The sequence below is a fragment of the Canis lupus genome, chromosome 14 (genome assembly GCF_048164855.1).
Source record: "Canis lupus baileyi chromosome 14, mCanLup2.hap1, whole genome shotgun sequence".
Taxonomy (NCBI): Eukaryota; Metazoa; Chordata; class Mammalia; order Carnivora; family Canidae; genus Canis; species Canis lupus.
The window spans coordinates 60,760,257-60,784,026 of record NC_132851.1 but is presented as its reverse complement, the minus strand read 5'-3'; the positions used below and the strand labels follow the sequence as shown (position 1 = coordinate 60,784,026).

Sequence of the window (23,770 nt, the reverse complement as noted above, 5' to 3'; positions counted from 1 at the left end):
GTCAGTAGTTATAGACTACTAACATATAATCTCAGGGACTTACATTTTTAGACTTAATCATGTGAAAAAGCTCGTACAGATGTTATAAAGCTATTTATCTACATAAACCTATTCTTTTTATAAGGTCAGAGTTAAACGTATCATGAAGATATCTATCTGTGAACTATAGATATACTGAAAGTATAACAAAAGAATTTCCAAAATTTTAGTTGAAGTTGATATAGTGTTTTATAACCACAGAACCTAGTAATTTTTTTTCTGAGTTAAAAAGTTTGTAAATAAAATATTTTCCAATAATGTTACCCAAAGAATGAAAATAAATGACTGTTTGATTTTTAGAAACAGAGTCTAAGTGCTACTGATATCAGCCAATTCACTTCTGAATAACTACTTGCATATCTTCTATTTCCCAACTTTTAGCTGGACGATAGATAGATCACAAAGCATAAAAAAAGTGAACTCTACATATAAGAATTCAGAAATATATTTTATAATTACTTGTAGAATAATTTGAGTAGCAATATTTTTAAATATAAAGACTGATAAATTGTTTTAGATTTATAGATTTAGATACATATCAGCAAGGACATCACTTAATATGTTATATTTGAATGATAATAGAATCTGTCTACAACTTTGAAGATGGTTATAATGAAGTAATCAGGCTATTGATATTGGTATAAAATAATTTCTTTTGTATGTAAAGTATATAATTTGCTTACAAATAAAAGTTTTCTAAAAGAAACAATTAGGATCTGGGGAAAAAACAAACAACTATTGGCTTAAACACTGGCTCAAAAAACTCCAAGATGCATTCTTTGGGATGAAAAAGAAAGGCATATATGTCATCTTTTGATCTTCTAAATTCCATAATTTAATGAGCACATGGAAATTATACAAGTAAATAAGTTGACCTTAGAGTGAGTGTCTCCAAGTTTTGTTACCTCAGTTTTCTGGGCAAATAATATTAGTTCTCATAATATACTAAAGAGAGGCCATTCATTTGGTCTCCTTTTCCGTAGGTCAGTGATACATTCATTCTAGTCCATAGAATTCCTTATCAACCTTGCGGGTGCCATCTTCTATCCATGTTATCACCCTTTGGCAGTGCTCATACTTGAGAAGGTGTAATACTCCACTAAATCCTCTTATGCTCTTTTTTTTTCCTTTATATATTTAGGTCTTTATTTCTACAATGCTTTGCAGTTTTCATTGTACAAGTCTACGCATAAATTGTTAAATTTATTCATACATGATTCATGGTTTTATTTTTTATTTTTAAAATATCTTATTTATTTATGAGAGACACAAAGAGAGAGAGAGAGAGAGAGAGACAGACAGAGAGAGGCAGAGACACAGACAGAGGGAGAAGCAGGCTCCGTGCAATGGGAGCCTGATGTGGGACTTGATCCGGGGTCTCCAGGCCCTGGGCTGAAGGCGGCGCTAAACCGTTGAGCCACCCGGGCTGTCCTGATTCACGGGTTTAGACGTTAGTTTAAACGGTATTTAACCCCAATAAAAAATGCACAGACAAAAAAATAAAGAGATTCCAACATCACATTAAAAATTTTTATTTTCCAGGAATATTTTTGGTAGTGTATAGAAATAAACTTAATTTTTGTATTGGCATTAATACCTTGGTAAAGTAACTTATTTATTCTAGAAATTGTTTTTTTAAATTATTTAGGAGGTTTCCTTCCTTCCTTCCTTCCTTCCTTCCTTCCTTCCTTCCTTCCTTCCTTCCTTCCTTTTTGCCTTTAATTTCTTTTTCTTGCCTTACTTCAATGGCTACTATAGTGGTTTGGGTGGGGTTTTTTTGTTGTTGTTTTTGTTTTTTTTGTATTTTTTTTATTGGAGTTCGATCCTCATGTTCTTGATTCAATGGCAAAATAGTGTGCTGATTGCCTTAATAAGTGCAAGATAAAATTTGAGGTCACTTATCAAATCTTAGGCTATTAGCAAGTATGAGGCTAAATTATTTCTTTGTTATAACTCTACTAAGTTCAAAATTTAACTAATTTATTATAAAATTTTGCAATTACAGGGAAATGTATACAAATCTTTTAGATTCAATTCTAAAAGTTATCTTTTTCCCATTCCTTTCTTTTATTTTGGGCACTGAAGAAACATGATCAGTTTGGGAATATCTTAACTTTCCCCTTGATGTCATGATGTAATGTCATCTTATTATTGACTTTCCCTATTGACATTTTGCAACATACATGCATTGCATTGTCTTTTGACTGATAATAAATCAATCAACAGTGCAGCAATAGAAACCAGTATTGTGCCTGCACGTATGCAGCAAGGTGGGCTGAGGGTGCTCCTAACCAATGAAATAAAATTCACATGTAGTAATTTCACTTATATAGTAAAAATTACTAGTGCTTGCCAACCTCCAGAATTAGCTGATAGTTATTCAGCCTTGTAAGAAGCATTCATTTAAAACTCTGCATATGCTAATTACTTAGAACCCAATACATCAATATTTTTAATTATGTATTGCAATTAAAATTAATTAAAATTTAAAAATTGTGCAGATGCAATATATTACTAAAAAGAGAAGCCATATAAACAGAAGAGTTTTGAAGTCATTGAAAACAATTAGCAATATAGCACTAACTTTAGAAAAAAATGAGAGTTGCAGAGAATAAAGTACCCAATATTTTTATGGGCTTTATTCTGAACCAGGCAATATTTTAAGTCTTTTACATTTATTCTCTCATTTAAACTATGTATGAGTAGTATCCTCATTTTACAGAGGGAGAAACTGAGCTGTAGAAAGGTTAAGAATTTTCCTAAAGTTTATAGTTGGTTGATGACAACACCAGGAAATGAACCCAGCCACTATCCAGAGCCTAGTGTCCTGCCACTCCACCACAGTAAGGATATTACCTCGGAGAATGAAGAGGAGTTATTTTATGTATTCACTGAAAGTAGAAGAAGGGGGAAAAAAAAACAAAACAAGAACAATCAAAGAAATAGAACCTTTGCAATCAGATAGAAGATCATTTGAGAGAATGGCATAGGAAAGAAGAATCCTGAGGGAAACAGATGAACCTTTATTTTTGAATATTTATGAATGTAAGAAATATATGCATACCACATCTCATTTCAGACCCTCAAAGCTGGTTCTTGTAATTACATGCTTCTTGTATAGAAAAATTTCCTCCACTTAAGCGAGAGTTTTTCTCTGTATTATTATTTATGAACATGAAGAGCTGAGAATATTTTATAACATTTAACAAATTACAATATTAATTTATACAAATGTAATATTAATTTATTAGTGAGAAATATTTTAATGTAAACATTAAAAACATTTTAAATGCATATGTATATGATACTAATTTCAAGTTAGCATAGTACTTTATATAGCAATAATAGTGGGTTATAGTCATATATTAAAATTAATGTAATTTCTCTAGCACTTTTTTTTAGATTTTTATGATTTTGTACTTTTAGAAAAATTAGATCTCCAAAGAACAAAATTACTTTTTGATCAATTAAGTTATAATTTTCAATTTAGGTAAAAAGATTGAATAAGTTTTGTGAACTACTTACTCAGGAATTTTTATTCCTTTTCAAAATTATATTACATACTTTTTTGTCATATTATTGATGATTACACAAAATAACAATCTGGCTCAGTTTTTCTGTTTCTAAACTGTCTTGGGAAATACATTTCGTATTAATGACTTTGGGGAATATTATGATAGAAATGTTAAGATTAGATTCGTATTATTTGTAGTATTTTAGATAAAGGTATTCTGTGTGAATTACAAAGATAAATATTAAAGCTTTCTTTTTTCTTTAATATCTCCTGGATCTAATCATTTAAAAGTAGCCCTTAAAATTGGAATATTCCTTCTGAAACTTTACTCATCTTCATTAGAAGTTCATATATTCAGCCCCAAATCTCTGAGATCAAATGCAATTATCCTGAGGAATTCACACACCATTAAGATGAACTAAACTGTGCTTTTATTTTTTTTTTAATTCCTGTTTTTATTTATTTCTTTCAGGGAGAGAAAGAAGAGAAAGAGAATAAATGACTAGGGGAAGGGGAATAGGATGAGGGCAAGGGAGAGAATCCTAGGTAGACACCATTAGCTCAATGTGTGGCTTTTTCTGACAACCCTGAAATCATGACCTGAGCTGAAATCAAGAGTCAAACACTTAACCAACTGAGCCAGGTGTCCCTAAGATATTCTTAATGATAAGAAAGAAGAAAAAAGGCATTGTTGTTGTTTTTAACATTCTTCTTTTGCCTTTGTGGGGGAAAAATAAATTCTTTCAATAAAATCTGTAATCTCTAGAACTAAAATGGACAGTATGAGAAAAAGCTAATACAGCCCTTATTTTATTATGAGCAAAATAAGTCCCTATAAGGTAAGAGACTAGAGCAGGGTCATACAATCAAGGTGGCAGAGACAAGCCCCCTGCCTGGCCCATAGCTCAGGTCCTTACCACACTTGCTTATCTCATGGTTCCATGAAAAGGAAGAGACATAACAATTCCCGTGAAGAAGGAAGAAGTACCATTGACGTACTGTAATGTTTTGTTGGTATTTTTTAAAAAAACAAATTGGGGACACACCTCAATGCTGATCATACCTTCCCAACTGGAAAAGTGTGGTCTTCTGAATCATCAACAATTGCACGTTGTGTGCTGTCCACTGCTTGGAACTCTCTGTGCTATGAAGTATTAATAATGACTTCACTGAGTTGAACTGGCTGGCACAAAATTGATTATGTTCTTATCATGCTATATCAGGACTGTAGCTCTCAGCCACTAAACCTGTCAGACTTGTTTCCTTTCTTGTTGCCAGTGACTCTTATTATTTTCCAGCCTCCCAGCCCTGACCTGGCTGATAGAGATCAGATGGTGACTGGATACAAGCTGCCCCAGCACTGGGTCCATGATGTACGCGTAAGTACTCAGCTTTTCTCAGTCGGAGTTATCAATTGGGACACAGGTTCACAATTCCTGACACAGGCAGGACAAATATTGTCTGGTGGACTGTGCTTTAAAAATAAGGGTTTTTTTTTTCTACGTGTGTTACTGTATTTTGGATTAAAGTTTTATTTTGTTGCTATTTCCACATATAAGAATTTCTTTAAACAGAAAGGACCAATATGATCCTTTCTTTCCAAATAACAGAAATAGAAATGATATGCAGTAATATATTAACTCATTATATTTAAACATTTAGGAAAAACTCTGCTTCAAAAGAATAATTTATAATAGTTTATTTAATTTCTTTAGTATGATCAATAGCTTAGTATACATTTTTGTGGTAATGTTGCTTTGTGAAGTATATTCTGGGAAAACTTGAAATATAAAAGGAGACTTTATTGAAATTTCAATTCATAATTCAAAATAAAAAAAGTATGGCGGCAGTAAGATTATATGTATCATGAATGAAGGATGAAAGTTCAAATATTTACATCTAAATATCTAAATAATTATTGAGTTAACAAAATCTACACTGTATGTGACATTTTTCATAATTCAACTCCAAAATAATTGATCAATTAATGAATTTAAGGTAAACAAATTTGTATACGTATATATAGTTAGGAATTTCAGGCTATCATTTTACAGACTCAGAAATGAATTACTGATATTTGATGTTAGTGATTTCAAACACTGCATAGTCTACCCTTGCTTCTCAAAGAGGTTCTTGACCTCTCTATAGACACCAATCTCCCAGCTGATCTGCAGACTGATGTTTCCAATTTAATCATGATTCTGTGATCATTATAATTGTACAGTCATTTGATTTTGTCTTCAATAAAGTATAATACTTTAAGCCTGTAGGCTCCAGCACTCTTAAATAATGAGTGTTCTTACCCTTCCAAAATTACTCTGAAATAATAGCATGATCCTGAGGAAGATTATCTATTTGATGCATGAAGTTTCTCCCCAATGTCCCTTTCAGGACAGCATGATATGGCATATTATCAGTACTTCTCATCAAGTATGGGAGGTGTATGTTTCTCTTCTCTCTCTTTTTTTTTTTAAAGATTTATTTGTTTATTTGAGAGAGAGAGAGAGAGAGAGAGAACAAGTGGGAGAGGCAGAGGGGGAGAGAGAGAAAGAATCTCAACCAGGTTCCACACTGAACTCGGAACCTGACATGGGGCTCAATCTCATGACTCTGAGATCATGACTGAGTTGAAATCAAGAGTCAGACACTTAACCAACTGAGCCACCCAGGCACGCCATGAAAGGTATACTTCTTATTAGATATGAGAAAGTGTTATTTCTTCTTCTAAAATATTTATTTATTTATTTATTTGAGGGAGAGAGAACACGAATGTGGGGGAGGGTCAGTGGGAAAGAATTTCAAGCAGACTCCCTGTTGAGAGCAGATCCCCATTAAGTGCAGAACCCAGAGACCCTGAGATCATGACCTGAGCCAAAATAAAAAATCCACCATTTAACAGAGCCATCCATGTGCCCCTGAAAGTGTTATCTCTAATTCACCGAGATAAGGACAGAGTAGGAAAAAATGTGCATACAAAAAAATTACTTTTATATATAACAAACATTCATATAGGTATAATACGCAAACAATTTCAGTTTTAAAGAATTAGCAAAGAACTTGAAGTTCTCTCATTCTCATTTTGCTTAGAATTGTGTAGTATTGCTTTTCTATCAGCCTGATTCTACTCTTCCCAATAGCTATTCACTCACTTTACCACACTAAAAGTGTCATTACAGACACATGAAATTTCTATATTGAAGCGTCATCAGCTTTTTTTTTTAAAGACTTTATTCATTTATTCATGAGAAACACAGAGAGAGAGAGAGAGAGAGAGAGAGGCAGAGATAGAAGTTAGAGGGACAGGGAGAGGGAGAAGCAGGCTCCATGCAGGGAACCTGATGTGAGACTTGATCCTAGTTCCTGGGATCACGCCCTGAGCAGAAGGCAGATGCCCAGCCAGTGAGCCACCCAGGTTCCCATGTCATCAGCTTTGATCCAGAGCTTATAATTCTGAGGATTTTGAGTATCTTTTAAATTTAATTTTATGTTTATTTATTTATTTTAGATTATTAATTAATTAATTAACTAATTAACTAATTAATTAAGTAATTAATTAGTTAATTTATGAGAGAGAGAGAGAGAGAGACGCAGAGACACAGGCAGAGGGAGAAGCAGGCTCCACACAGGGAGCCAGATGTGGGACTCGATTCTGGGTCTCCAGGTTCAGGCCTTGGACTGAAGGCAGCGCTAAACCGCTGAGCCACCTGGGGCCACCCTTGAGTATCTTTTTTAATTGGATTCTAGATCAGTATTATTTTTAACAATAAAAAGTGGATTGCACCATAGGGATAAAAAGGTTAGGGAGTAGGTTCATTGACTTTCTTAGTAAAGGTATTTTGCTCAAGAACAGTCTCAGGCTCAAAGAATGAATGAATTAGATGCTACAGCTTCTTAGAAGTTTTGTTTTTCTCATTGTGGTAGAGTAGGAAAGAGTACTAGCATGAGATTTAGATGTGTTCTAGATCCAGCCTTGCACTCATTTGTCTGGATAAGTCACTTACCTTCAAGATTTCACCTCTTTTATATGGAAAGTTCACATTAATAGAAATGGAGGAGGAGTTGTCACCATTAATGAGATTTGAAATAATTTTTGTGAGTAAGCACAAAGATATTTTATTATTTATAATTTGGTTTATCTTGGTATTATTCATTTTGTTTTATTTTCTTCGTTAAATAACTGGAAGTAACATCTGATATTAACTTTGTTATATTTTTACTATATCATAACTAGTAAATCTAAGTATTGTATTGTGGAACTGTTGTTTTAGATGTATGATTATGCATACATGTGTGTTCCATGCTGTGATGTGGAACATTTCTTACTGTGGAACATGGTCAAAAACATTTAAAAACACTGCATTAGCCTTAAAGTCGTTTTCAATTCTGTGATTTTGAAAGACTTAATAGCTAGTTAAAATGGAGGACATTAACTTTCTTGAGGCTCTAGAGACCATTTGAATTATCCTATAGATTTTTTTTCTCCACTAGTCCCTATATCTGGTGCCTCCTACAGGTGAGGAAGAAATCAGAGATATGGTTACCAGCAATATAGATACTTCGGTGCCAGGAGGCCACACCCTGATGGCACAATTGGACAAATGTGAAAAAATAAGTATAAACAGAATGCTATGGGAATATCTGCTTAATCTTATAAAGGCTTCTCTGAGGAATTGAGTGTAATCTAAAAAAAAACAACTATTTGGAATTAGTTGGAGGAGAAGGAAGTAGGGATTCTTGACTGGGAGAACACAGCCCGTGTAAAAGTCGTGAGACTTAACACACAGTAGCAAACAGATGTTGGAAATTATCAGAAGAAATGCATGATCAGACTATGAAGCGCCTTTTGTTTCAGATTAAAATCTCTAAACTTTATGAAGAGAATTGAGTAAAAAACTTAAGCACAAGGAAGAAATGATCAGATTTGTGACTGAGAACCATTAGGGTAGACCAGAACAGTCTGGTGGTTCTACTGTCTTTTGGTACAGTTGCAGAACTAAGTGAAGGGAATGGCATGGACACTGCCTACGTACAAGTTGATTCTTCTGCCTAAAATGAATGTTCCTTCTCACAGTTGATTAGACTCCATATCTTCCTTGAAGATTCTAATTAAAATTACTGCGAAATTTTTCTCCTACCTCACATCGTATGTCTTAATTATTTCTTGAAACACAGCCATCGTGTTAACAAAAGATCACTTTAATAGGGACACCTGAGTTGCTTAGTTGGTTAAGCCTCCAACTCTTGATTTCAGCTCAAGTCATGATCTCAAGATTGTGAGAGCAAGCCCCACATTGGGTGCTGGGCATGGAGCCTGCTTAAGATTCTCTCCTTTTAGCCTCGGTGTCCAACGAAAGATGAATGGATAAAGAAAATGTGGTTTATGTATACAATGGAATATTACTCAGCTATTAGAAATGACAAATACCCACCATTTGCTTCAACGTGGATGGAACTGGGGGGTATTATGCTGAGTGAAGTAAGTCAGTCAGAGAAGGACAAACATTATATGTTCTCATTCATTTGGGGAATATAAATAATAGTGAAAGGGAATATAAGGGAAGGGAGAAGAAATGTGTGGGAAATATCAGAAAGGGAGACAGAACGTAAAGACTGCTAACTCTGGGAAACGAACTAGGGGTGGTGGAAGGGGGGAGGAGGGTGGGGGGTGGGAGTGAATGGGTGACGGGCACTGGGTGTTATTCTGTATGTTAGTAAATTGAACACCAATAAAAAATAAATTAAAAAAAAAAGACAAGAAAAAAAAATAATAATAAAGAAGATAACTATAAAAAAAAAAAAGGAATTGAATAAAATTCTAGACTTAAGGAATTAAGACCCGAAATGAATAATGTAGACAATCATAGTCAAATTAATCAGATACCCACTAGTATATTTATAATATAACTTGGAATACTTTTAATAGAACTGGTATGTGATTGGTTTTGCTACACACCAAACATTACAAATCATTTTTTCATTTGAAAAAAAAAAAAAAAAAAGATTCTCTCCTTTTTTTTTTTTGCCTCTCTTCCATACTCTCTCTCTAAAAAAAAAAAATAATAATAATGATAATAACAAATATTATATATACTTGACACCTCTCTGCATGCTTAACTGCTTGTTTATAATTAAGGCCCACAGTTGAACAGACAACTTTCAGTATTCCCAGTGCCAAAACATTGCCTGGCCCATTGTAAACCCTCAACATTTGTTTGTTGACTTACAGTAACATATACCTAAAGCTAAAGAACAGAGACTGAGAAATGAGGAAAGGTTGGAGTAAATAGGGCTCATTCTCATGACCTGAGCTGAAACCAAGAGTCAGACACCCAAGAGGCTACACCACCCAGGCACCCAAAGTTTACTTTTCATTACATGTCTATTCAAGAAGGCCTAGGGGATATTTGAGATCCAGTAATTCAGAGGGTAAATAAAAAGCTAAGTAGTGGAGAGAATTCATTTGAAGTAAACTTATGCTATGGTGCTGACAGGGATTTATTGTAGAAGAGATGAAAGCATCACATAAATGCCTATAGACTAAATTTTAAAGTTTTATTTATTCATTAATTCAACAAATGATTATTATTCTAACTTATAACATACCAGTAGCACATTACATACACACATAATATATATATGTGATTATACATATTATACATACACATGCTATCTATTGTGAGTTCATATCATGTGTGCATATCACATGCACATAAATAAACATACACATAGACCTGTACATGACTACAACAAATATCCTCTACTTTTATGGTGTTTACAATTTAGAAGAGACATGATAAGCAACTAAAACAAATGGCAATAAATTTAAAATGTGTATGTCTGAGGTAAAGATTTTGTATTTTTTTTCCAAAACCTTTTTCTATTTAGCCTTATTTCTTTTAATAATTTCTTTCTTTCTTTTTTCTTTCTTTCTTTCTTTCTTTCTTTCTTTCTTTCTTTCTTTCTTTCTTTCTTTCTTTCTTTCTTTCTTTTTTTTTTGTGGTATCTGATTTAATAAACACACTGCCTTCTAAAAGACAACACCCCATCCTCTCATAGAATTCCTTCAATCTGGCAATTAAGGTGCCTGTAGAAGGCCTTTCCAGCATTCTAAAGGTCAGCTGCCTCCAGATGTTGTGCTGTGTGCTACAATAATCAGAGGTCTAGAATCAGTGATAATGCTGGTGGTGATAACTGCTGGCTTTTTTTTTTTTAAAGTAGACTTTTCGTTTATATGATAACACTCTATGGCCTACTTTCATTTGCAGATAAATGAAAGCTAATTTGTGAAATGCATTTGAAACATTAAATATTGAAAAAGTCTCCCACTATCCTTAAAGAAGATCTCAATAGGATCTAACCCTTTTAACACTATTCAACAAGTGTAGGAAGACATGGAAACCAATACCTTGACCAAGAAAATAGTTCTGTGTTGCTGTGTCCAGTTACTCTCAGTAGTCTTTAAAAAGGGTATTGTGTTTTTGGAGTACTGTGGAGTTAGATGTGTTAGGATAATGCATGGAAATTTAGGGGGAAAATAGCAAGAAATTCTTTATGCCCTTGAATCATATATTCATTATATTATTTCACTATTTATGAAGCATTTGAATGCTTAACATTTCAGGAACACGCACATTCAAAATTCAAGTTGAGAAGCCAATTCAAAGACATGAGAAATACTTGCTGCACTTGCTGTTTTGGATTCTGCACATTATATTTTCTTCCAATAGTGTATATGACTAAACTTTGACTTTCAACTGATTTCTTGTAGTTGCCAGTACTAAAATGTATTTGTCTTTGAATTATTTTGCAAAATTTTAAAGATTTTATAATTAATTGCTTATTATTGTCTAATATTTGAAAATAGGCTACTTTAAGACATTCAGTAAATTTTTTTTTGAGATTTTGTTTATTCATTCATGAGAGACAAAGAGAGAGAGATAGAGACAGGCAGAGAGAGAGGCAGACTCCCCATGGGGAGACTAATGAAGGACTCTATCATGCAGGACCTTGGGATCATGGCCTGAGCCAAAGGCAGATGCTCAGCCACTGAGCCCCCAGGCACCCCAAGGCATTCAGTAATTTATGTAACATTATCATTGGGTAAAGATAGCAGCCTACAACTTAGGTATTTTATATAAAATAAATTAATTTAAAATATAACTGTAGAAAATTACAGTAGTGTGATCTACTAGTGGGAACCATATGAAATGGCCGTTTTATGGGTTAAAAACGACTTAATACAAGAAATTTCATATGGTTCAAACTAATCAAATCTCTTCCAGGTCTTATTTCATTTATCCTAGTATACATATATGGTATAACTTATACAACTTTAAAATTACACAATTTAAAGAAACTATCAAGTCAACATTTGAAAAATCCTTCATACTATTTAAAAAACACTGGCTTAGATACAAGAATGTCAAATAACTTTGAGCGTACATCTCATAAAGGTGAGATAAGGTAAAGCAAGTTGGCAAGTATTAACTCCTGAAAACAGTTTTAAAAAAATCCAGTGCAAAACAGATTGTAGGGTGTGTCTATATACTACTCTAAGTAAAAGAGGCGTGGGTGGGGTGGGGCGGGGAGAATCCAGTTACCTATTTGATCTACAAGGTGTCAAATATTTGCCTTAATTTGCGTGTATCTCGAGACCCGTTTTTCATCCATTGACAGTTTCTTGCATATGCTCTGCATTGCTTCTTTTCATAATCAAACAAACCTGAATAAGCGAAAGGGCCTAGAATGAATGAGACCTTTAGTGGCAGTGGGAAATCATAAGAGAAGCGATACAAAGCAAGAATCTATGGCTTCATCTTGATTAAAGTTTTAAAAAATAGTTTAAAAATCAAGTCAGTTAGGGGCACCTGGGTGGCTTAGTCAGTTAAACTTCTGCCTTCGGCTTGGGTCATGATCTCAGGATCCTGGGACTGAGCCTGCTCAGCTGGGAGTTTGCTTCTCCCTCTCCCCATGCCTCTCCCACTGCTCATTCTCTCTTTCTCTCTCAAACAAACAAATAAATAAATAAAATAGTATTTCAAAATTTTTAGTTGAAATAAATAAATAAAATCTCTAGAGAGAAGTCAGATCAGTCATGTTACTCCCATCTTTCACCCTGAACTCATGATTTTGGTCATACGTGTAGTCATGAACAAGTTGTAGAGACCTGTTAAAGACAGGGTTGGACATATTAGCATAGACACCGCCTCGAAACTACGTCAATGTTATCATTTTAGCTCTCCTCTCTACTAAGTCAGTGAGGCATTTCCTGCCCCATTATGGCCCTGCCATCTGCCTTCTCCTTCCTCCTATCATTCATCCTTCCATAGTCATCTTTCTCCTTGACGGTTACTAGCCCCTGATTATACTTTCATTTGGAATCTCAAACTTTGATTGCCTTAGTGCCACTGGCCACCATTTCTGCTACTGGAAAGATAGAGGAGGGATGAATTTATTTTTCTGTATTTTTCTATTGCTTATACGTCATGTCACTTTTAAGAACATATTAATTCATAGGTTATTGTGTTTGGGTACATAGGGTATTATCAGATAAAATTGTTGAGAAAAGTACCTTCTTCACCTTTTTGAACTTTCAGTAAAGTCATTTCAAGAAATAAGTCCTCTTTAGAGGAAAATATAAACTTAGAATCTTCACCTTCCATGATTCATCTTTTTTGGGGCAACTATTTCCTGTTTAAGACTGCTCCTGCATTCTTTACCTTTTGAACCAACAAGAGCTGCAAGAATTTAGTTAGCACTTACTACTCCTTTAAAATGGACAAAACCATTCATTTCTCTTTACTGCTATTTATTTAACTTGTCAGCTGTCATCTTTCTCTTCCTGACAACAGCTTTTAAAATAATGTTAAACATTACTTATAATGAAACTGTAGCAACATGGAAGGATACAGCTTACTAACTGGCTTTGAGAATGGCTTTGTTCATACACTTCTGGATTTTGAATCATTTCTTGTAGTGTTGTGTTGATCTATTTGTATTGTGTGATTTGTCCTGACTCTCCCAGGGCTCTCCATTAGTTGGAAATTTGAGGTAGAGTTGCAGTTAATTATCAGGGAACATAGTAAAGTCAACTGACTGTATTCTTACTACCCAATTCAAATGAGCTAAGCTACATACCTTTATATGTGAAATTTGTAAACCAGAATTCAAGTTCAATAATCAACCTACGTTCCCTCAAAAAAAATTTTTTTAAGTGGATTAGGAACTCAGGAAATGCTCAATATGCTTATCTCTAAACTAATGGGGGATAAAGGGTGCTATATTCATGACTGTCTTTCTGGCAATGATTTAATACCTTTTAAATAAAATGTACTTTGATTCAAGTCTAATGTATTAGGAGTTGTTCTGGGTGCCTGGAACTGGATTATCTGCCTTAATTATGTGTTACTTATTCACTAGAGTAAATTAAATAAAAATATTTAGAATGGAATCTGCCCAGTAGAATTGCATTTTCTTTGATTCATATACTAATGTTGTGTTTATAGTACTAAACTCTTTAATTGCATAGGAGAAAATACATGGGAACTGAGTTCCAAATCCTATAGGATACTTAAAATATGGCTATTATTATTCATGCAGCTATGAAATGAGCTTTTTTATCTGGCTGTAATTCCTTTTTAGAGTTTTATCTGTAGCCAGATGTATTATTATAATAAATTGATTTAATGGATTTTCATGCAAATATAGAAGTAAATTTCCATTGATTCATTTTTAAAAATTGAAGTAGAATCTATCAGATTATAAAATAAAATAATGGAGTCTTAGGTATTCTTACACAGACAAAATTTAATATTTACACTGTTTAAACTATATACACAGTTTTTAAGATTTCTTTAAAAGTTCAGAAGTTAAAAAAGTTCAGAAGTTAAAATCCACTGACTTTATGTAATTCCATAGCTACACAGTATTTCTTTAAACTACTGGGAATTAGATGGTTTTATTACAAAAATTAACTACTTATTAATGAACTACTTAATGTATACTCAGACCTTCAAAAAATAAAAAATGGCTACTTGGAAAAAGTACAAAACTAATGAAATAGCATTTGAGTTGCATGATACTTTAATTTGTCCATAATAAGGCAATTGAACATATGAGGGGAAAATTCTGAGAATGAGAAGGTTTTGAACTTCTTTTTATCCAATCTAGCACTCCAACTTACTCATTACCTCTTCCACACATGGCCCTTCAGAAATGTGACAGAAAGATTCTGGGACATGTTAATTTTGTTTATTTAATATGCAAATTATATTAATTGCAAATGAGAATATTGTTGATCTCTTTTATCTAGGACATTTATATCTTAATCATACCTCCTCCCACTAAACTAGATTGCAAAATACCACTGAAATATAAACCTTATACCAGTCAGTCATACAGGAAGCTAAGTAAATAACACTGGCTGCTTATCAAGAGTAACTGCATTTAAAAAATATATATTTAGGGGCACATGCCCCTAAATAAAAAATATATATTTAGGGGCACAGTTGGTTGAGCATTGAACTCTTGGTTTCTGCTCAGGTCATGATCTCAGGGTCATGACCTCAGGGTTATGAGATCTAGCCCTTTGTCAGGTTCTGTGCTCAATGCAGAGTCAGCTAAAATTTCTCTCTTCCCCTTCTTATGCTCCTCCCCCTTCCACATGAGCTCTCTATCTAAAATAAATACATAACTCTTAAAAAATTAAAAAAATATATGTATGCATTTAATTATTTATTTTGTCAGAAATTACGTAGCAATAGCACATTCTGTCTGGTTTTATTTATTTATTTATTTATTTATTTATTTATTTATTTATTTATTTATTCCAAGTTCAAATTTATTGTAACAGCATTCTATAACTAGTCTTTGAATAGTAGACAAAATATTGAAGATTTTTTAAGATTGGCATACCAGAATGTTTCACAAATATACAAACTATTTGTCAGGTGACTGTAAGCTTAGCAGATTATGAATTTTTTTAGTCACTAACACCATTTTAATTCTGTCCCCTAAGATATTTTTCCAAACTCAGTCACAAGTAGCAGGATGTGATTTCCCAAGAAGCCCATTATGCTGTGTTGAATGATGATGAGTGAAATCATTTTGGTTGAAAGAAATGGGCTTAAAAAGAAAATTTATTAAGAGGTCATTAGACTATTTCATAAAACAAAACAAAAGAATTGACAGGGAAGATACGGACCCGGCATAGATCCAATCAGTTGGATGAGTTGTAGAAGGGAAGTGATATGCACTTTCTAGTAATTTAGCGTTTTCTTTTCAATTTTTTTAGGTCAATATTTTAAGAGAGATTCATTTTAGGTCAATATTTTAAGAGAGATTCATTCATATTTGAGGGAAAAGTGAATGCCTTGACTATTACCTGATTTAAAGTTCAAAAATTTAATGGGAAATTCTTGTTGTTCTCCTTGCCATTAGATGACATGTGCTATTATTTTTCTACAGCCTTGGGGACAAAATAAAACCTCAGATCAGATATTCTAGATTCGATTCTGGGACGTTATTATGGTTGTTCCTAATTGTTGTGTGTCAAATGTTGATTTATGTCCTCTTTGTCCTCAGGAAATACTGGCAAAGTGTGAATCTGGAGTTCATTGTGACTCATTCATAACTGAAATTTTCCAAGCAGCCAGATTTTCTAAATAACTGCCATACAAGGGCCTTTTGGAAATATGAAAACAGAAGACAAACCTCTGCCCTTTAGGAGTTTACAATCTTGGAGAAATAATATTTACGCACATAAACAAAAAATAAGTTAGCATGTAATCAATGGCTGAACAGAAAAATAGAATAATATAAAATAATAATTTAAAATATAGGTGGAAAGAATAGAAGAATGTTAATAATATGCCAGGATGTTTATATATAATGATTACACAGTAATTTGGAATTTGCATACCTTTTGTCTATATAGTATCCATGTTAATACTGTTTTTCTTATATTTTTACAGTGACTAAATTTTAAAAATATTCAGAGTAAATGTGAAGAACTTTGGATATTTTTATTATTAGTCACTAATTAACTTTATATAATATTACCCAGATTTATGCAGCTCATTTTGTATGCTTACAGACAAAAATGTTTGTGGAATTATTTTATCTTTTTGCTACTGCAAAGACTGTTCTCTTTCATAATCACTGTGTTTCATCCATACTCATCTTATTTCAGTATTTGAGTTTGCCAAACTTCAACTCCCCCAACATTGCTGCTTCCTCTGCCTGAGCTCTTCATTCTAACCTTCACCTAAGTAGATCATCCTTGAGGTTTTGGTTTAAATGTTTTCAGAGGAATCTTCCCTAATCCCCTATACTAGATAAAATTTCCATGTTATATGCATAAAAAAGCACTTTGGATTTTCCTTAGCATTCTCCATTGTGGTAATTATATACATATTTTTTAAAGTTTCCATTTCTCCCCAGGCAGTAAACTCTATGGATATATCTGGTTAACCATTCAACCTTCAACCAGTAAAAATTTTCAATAATTATTTTTTAATGATATATAAGTATTAGAATTCTTTACCAAGAAAAATCCTTAAGACTGATTTCAAAGAATTGCTAGAAATATTTGTAATTAGCATATCAAACATTTATAATGGGTGCTTCCAAACTGTATAAAATATGACAAAGTTTCTTTCTTCACTGGGTTACAGAATTTTCTTTTTAAATATTTTTGTATGCATGTAATACTAAAGCCTGTGTCTTGGGGTGCCTGGGTGGCTCAGTTCACTAAGCCTCTGCCTTCAGCTGAGATCATGGTCTCTGAGTCCTGGGATGGAGCCCTGAGTCGGGTCCCTGCTCAGAGGGCAGTTTGTCTCTCTTTATCACCCTTTGCCCCTCCCCACCACTCATTCTCTCTCAAGGAAAGAAATAAAATCTAAAAAACCAAAACCAAACAAAACAATAAAAACAAAAGTCCATGCCTGAACTATCAAACACAGGGGAAAGATAGAGCTTGAATTGAGTCTTTAAGTTTGGCGAAAAAAACCCCAAAACAAAATCAAAAGCCCTTTCCATATTCTTGAAAGATACTTAAGGCTGTGGAATGAACATTTGAATATGAGTATTAGTTTAGGAATTTTCAATTACATTTTCAATGTGACACACAGTGTCCGGAGGAAAGGAAAAGGGACCATCTCTTAGTTTGACTTATTTTAAAAGAAAGGAAGTCTTTCCTAGAAATCCTCAACCAACTTCCCCTCCTACATAATGGACCAGAATGAATTGGCATGTTCACTCTTGAACAACCATTGGTCAGGGGAATGGAACTATCAGGATTAGCTAACACAAATTATGTGGGGATGAAATAAATGTAGGGATGTGCATCAAGAAAATTTTTGGTAAAGGATCAATGGTAATTAGTAGTTCTTTTTATAACTCAGTGAAAGAGGAAAACATGAACCAGAAAAGTTTTTCAGTGAAGATGCCCAACTTTGTATTCAAGATAACATTAAATAATTATTGGATATTACCTGTATTAGGTATTCAGATTTCTTTTTTGGTAATATCTTTCTCTTTTTATTATGACAAATATTTGTTCAAAATTTCAAGAAGGTGCCTTTACCTACTATCATGTTAACAGAAGAATACAAAAAGAGATTTGACTATGAACATGATATGAATACTGTTTTTTTTCCCTTGAGAGTAAGTTCAAGGAATCTTTAAGCGATACCTTCAGATACCCAAGATAACTGAAAAATAAAGATTTCTAATTACAAACTTCCATTTTCCAGTTGGGAAAGTGATAGGTTTCCTCAACTCTCTAGAACAGACATTTCAAAGTAACAAGCACTGAAAAGTTCTTATGCCACAGGGCAAGATTTAAGTGAAGTGTGTCTTTTATGATTTTTCTCTCCTTCCTTGTCATAATTTAACATGTGGAAATAGAATGGCCTACGCCTTGCTGAACCTTTCATCTAGTGATCATCTTACTAAGAAGGAAGATCCTAACACGAAAACATAGCAAGCAAAATATATGCAGGATTTTCCCAGAATGCTTGTCACAGATGCATGGACCCCACCAAGATATATGTTACAGAAGAAAATCAGCACTTCTTTTCTTATGTCTACATAAATCATTTTTGTTGAAGATTTGTCTGGCCATGAACTTCATTTGTAAGAGCCCATCCAGCCTAATAATGTGTTGCCAATGGCAACTTCAGGAGACGTATCATTTAATAATCTGCGTTGTCTTCCTGTTATCAACACTATAGATTAAATATACTACAACATTTTTTAGTTGCCATTTATGGTTTCAATATATATATTTTTGAGGATTTATTTATTTTTTTTTAGAGAGAGGGAACATGAGTGGAAGGGGCAGAGGGAGAGGGACAGTGAATCTGAAAGCAGATTATACACTAAGCCCCTGTAAAAGGGCTGGATTTCACACATCTGAGATCAGGACTTGAGCCAAAAACAAGAGTGAGCCGCTTAAACAACTGTGCCACCCAGGTGCCCCTATGGTTTAAATATTTATAAATGTATACAAATTCTCTTTTTCTCCATCATGTTTCCTATCAGCACATCCACTTGTAATAAGTTTCATAAATGTATTATCTATTTCAGAAGTCCTAATTTCTCTTTGGCTTAATTCTATTTTAAAGGGATGATCACTGTTTTTAACACTTTGAAATCTGGTAAACAAGTTTTTAATAATGACACTGCTCAGTCTTAACTTTTTCCGGATTAGAGTCTAATATGTCTACTCCAAGCTCATATGGCAACTCTAGGAGCCCCTTTGATCATTTTAGTTTCCTTTCTTTGGGCCTATTCTGTGTCCATTAGCATTTTCCTTGAGTGCAGTCAATATAATTAGACATGATGTTCCAGAGGATTGAGTTGCACAGTTCTGTGAGTTTTGACAAATGTATAAAATCAAGATATAGACTATAAGCATTACCTTAAAAAGTTACCTGTGCACATTGATAGTTGATCTTCAATTCCTGCTCTAGTCTCTGATGATCACTGGTCTGAATTTTGTTCCTATAATTTTGTCTTTTTTAGGTGTCATACAGATGGCATCAAACAGTACTCTTTTGTGTCTAGCTTCTTTCTTAGTTTTTTGTGTGAGATTTTTCCTTGTTGCATAGATAACAATGTGTTCGTTTTTATTTCTGAGAGGAGTATATTGCATGGCTATACCACAGTTACTTTATCCATTTACTAGCTGATGGATATATGGTTGTTTCAAATTTTCGGTGATAATTGATTTCACTGTTTTTCTATTTTCAGTTTCATTAGCTTTTTGCTCTTCTCTTTGTTATTTCCTTTTTTAACTTTTTCTTCGTTTACTTTGCTCTACTTTTTTCTAGTGTCTTAAGGTAGAGGCCAGATTACTGTTTTATTATTTTCTAATAAGAGAATTTAAAGCTATAATTTTTTCTTAAGCACTGCGTTAGGTGCAACCCACAAATTTTAAATGATACCTATTTTTCTTTAAATTCAAAATATTTATTTTTTCCCAAGATTTTATTATTTATTTATTTATTTATTTATTTATTTATTTATTTATTTAAAAAAGAGAGTGCATGAATGGAGGGGGGAGGCAGAGAACCTGACGGGCTTGTTCCCAGAATCCTGGGATCATGCCCTGAGCCAAAGGCAGACACTTAGTCGACTGAACTACCCAGTGTTTCCTATTCAAAATATTTCTAACTGTGACTTCTTTTTAATTCATAAGTCATTGAGAAGGCTGTTATTTAACTTTCCAATATTTGAGGGATTTTCCGGATATCTTCCTGTTATCAATTTGTAGGTTAATGAATCTATTATTTTTTAATTTGTCGAGGATGAACCAGATTGTGTTTTTTCTTGGTAAATGTTCTATATGCAATGAAAAGAATATATATTATGCTACTATTCGGTGAAGTATTCTGGAAATATTAGCTAGGGCAAAATGGTTGATTGATAATGTTCCTAAGATATTTTATTTCCTTTCTGATTTTCAGTCTATCAGTTCTATCAATTATTAAAGAGTATTGATGTTTCAAACTATAAATGTGCATTTGTCTATTTCTCCTCTGAATTATGATGGTATTTGCTTCAGGTATTTTGAAGCTCTGTTATTAGCTGCACACACATTTAGGAATGTTATATCATTGTTATGTTGGTTAAATGACCCCCTTTATTATTATGCATCATCTTTAGTTCTTGGGAAGTCCCTTGATTTGTAGTCCATATTTGTCAAATTATTAATAAGGTCACTATACCTTTCTTTTGTTTAGTTTTGTATAATATAGAATTTTTCTATCCTTTTACTTTTAACATATCTTTACATGTATTGTAGCGTTTTTGTAGACAGAATATAGTTGGGTCTTGTTTCTATAACCAGTCTGATAACTTCTGCCTTTTAATCAGAGTTTTAAAAATAATTTGCCTTTAATGTCATTATTGATATGGTTGTATGAATATTTGTATGTATTTATTTTGTTTCACGTTTTTATTTAAATTGAAGTTAGTTAACATATAGTGTAATACTAGTTTCAGGAGTAGAATTTAGATTCATCACTTACAGACAACATCCAGTGCTCATCACAATGTATTTAAATCTAACCATCTTGCTAATTGCTTTATATTTGTTTCATCTGTTCTTTTTTCCCTTTTTACTCTTTTCTGCTTTCTTTGGGACTAGTCAGCTATTTATTTTTTCCACTTTATCACTACTATTGCTTATAATGCTTTCTTTAAAGTTTTAACTTCCTCTCCATGATTTATAATATACATCTTAAGTTATTACAATTTATTTTCAAATAATATTATAGTATAGTAAGCTTATACTGCATTCTTCCATTTTCTTCTCCCATCCCTTGGGCTATTCCTGGAAAACATTTTAGTTTTACTCATGTTATAAATCCCACAGTGTATAAAGCTCATAATATGTTGTTACCAATTTTGCTTTATACAATTATCTTTTGAAGCAGTTAAAATAATCAAGTTATTTATGTCTACCACTTGCTATTTCTTAAACGCAGTAGGCACATTCCTGATTTAGAGTCATTGCACAAGATATTGGCTCTGCTTAAGAGAACCTTTCCCTACCATGTGCATGTCTTAATGTCTTATTTCTTCACTTTAATATGGTCTTGCTCAAAGGCCAGCTTCACAGTGAGAGTTTCCTTAACCACTCTATTAAATATTTTACACCTGCAACCTAGTTTACTATTATGCATAAGTTGCCTTATTTTTCCCCAATAGGAGTTATTACATCTGATATGCTATATGTTTTTTAACTTATCTATCTGTCTGATTCTATTAGAACATTCACTGTAGCTTCATGAGAGTGAGACTATCTGTTTTGTTTACCGACAGGTCCTTAGGCCTATACCACATAGTAGGTGACTATTTGTTCAATAAAAAAAGGTGAAAGGGGAATGAATACTAATAGAACATTGCTAGCATTAAAAACTTGTTTACTAAATTATTGTTCAATATGTGAATGTGTGTGTGCTTTGTCAAACATTTAATTTTCAAGTAAACAAACTTATTTTAAATATCAGAGGCTACCATGACATTTGGTCATTATATTGCCATGACTCTGTTTTTAATAATGAAATGGAAGTGTATCTAAAAGAGACCAAAATGATATTACTTTGTTATTATAAGCCTGTAAAACAGGTTTTGAAAGGATGAGTTTTCAGTGTTAATATTACTGTGACTAACCTATCCTATCTGTAGTTCCATCAAGTGAAACTAAAACATTAATTTATAACAAAAATTTTACTAAAATGCTCATTGATGGAATAGTTTTTTTTAATATTTATTTATTTACTTATGATAGACATAGAGAGAGAGAAGGACAGAGACACAGGAGGAGGGAGAAGCAGGCTCCATGCCAGGAGCCCGACATGGGACTCGATCCCGGGACTCCAGAATCGTGCCCTGGGCCAAAGGCAGGTGCCAAACCGCTGAGCCACCCAGGGATCACCTGATGGAGTAGTTTTATTAATAATCCTTTCTACCCTTTACACTAGATTTTTAAATATTTAAATACAAATTAATGGTGACAAAGCTACGATGGGAAGTTCTCTCTGTGAAGAAAACTATTCCATGGGTCATGACTAACTCTCCTTGGGATCATTCTAATACCAACTAAAAGTTGTGATGCAGATACTCTATAAACTGATTCCAGTTAAAATGTTAAAGTTAAAGGGGGCCCTGGGTGGCTCAGTCAGGTAAGCAACCAACTCTTGATTTCAGCTCAGGTTATAACCTCAGGGTCATGAGATTGAGCCCTGTGTCTGGCTCCACACTCGGCATGGAACCTGCTTAAGATTCTCTTTTTTCCCTCTCTCCCTCAAAAAAATTAAAATTAAAATAAAAAAAATAAAATTGATGTAAAAGATAAATTTTTAGAGTTAGAATGTCTCTGTCTGGGTGAATTTAGAGGAGCATTTATTTCCCTTCGATGCTGATCCACTGCAGTGAACAAGAAAAAATTGAATGTTCTATTAAATCAATGCGAGACACAGCTTCTTTCCTTGAGAAATTTATACTATGCAGCTTTGTCTCCTGTTTAGCTGTATGTATATATGGAAAATAATGAAAACAACTGAATACACCTTTGATACAAACTTGTAATTCAACTTGACAGAGGTCTGTGCGATAAAATACTGAAACATCTATAAATGATAATAATCATTTATAGAAAGGCAACTCTTAAGTTAAATGTTAAGTTCATTTATTCATCAGATGATTACTTGATACCTACCATGTATCTGAAATTAAATTAATGTTAAGTTAAAATGAAGTTCATTTTAATGGAAGAGACAAAATAAATTAATATATATAATAATTTGCATAATGATAAGCACAACAACAATAAAACAAAGAATAAAGGGATAGAATGCGATATAGGCTTTTTAAAATTAATCAGAGAAGTCCTCTCTGAGATGATTTTTCAGTGGTCACCTGAATGAAATCAAGACATGAGACACATAGATGTCTGGGCAAGGGATATTTCAAGCAAAAGAACTTTTCTTTTTTTGGTTGCTTGTTTCAAGTTTTTGTTTAAAATTCTAGTTAGTTGACATATAGTGTAATGTTGGTTCCAGGAGTAGAATTTAGTGATTCATCAATTCCATATAACCCCCGGTGCTCATCCCAACAAGTGTCCTCCTTAAGGCCCATCATCCATTTGGCCCATCTCCCTGCACCCCTCCCGCAACTCTCAGTTTGTTCTCTATAGTTAATAGTCTC

General features: G+C 33.2%; 1 protein-coding gene and 1 long non-coding RNA gene across 2 annotated transcripts in view; one reads left to right on the top strand and one right to left on the bottom strand.

The window, feature by feature from the left end:
* The window catches only part of LOC140604155 (transmembrane protease serine 11F), a 93,789-nt gene that overhangs the window by 13,539 nt on the left and 56,480 nt on the right, over positions 1 to 23,770 (top strand). The window contains exon 2 of the mRNA XM_072775241.1: positions 4,852 to 4,932. Within this exon, the coding sequence (XP_072631342.1) occupies positions 4,922 to 4,932 (11 nt within the window). The 5' untranslated portion in view covers positions 4,852 to 4,921. The remainder of the gene's footprint in view (positions 1 to 4,851; positions 4,933 to 23,770) is intronic.
* The window catches only part of LOC140604156 (uncharacterized), a 78,079-nt gene that overhangs the window by 2,832 nt on the left and 51,477 nt on the right, over positions 1 to 23,770 (bottom strand). The window lies entirely within an intron of this gene.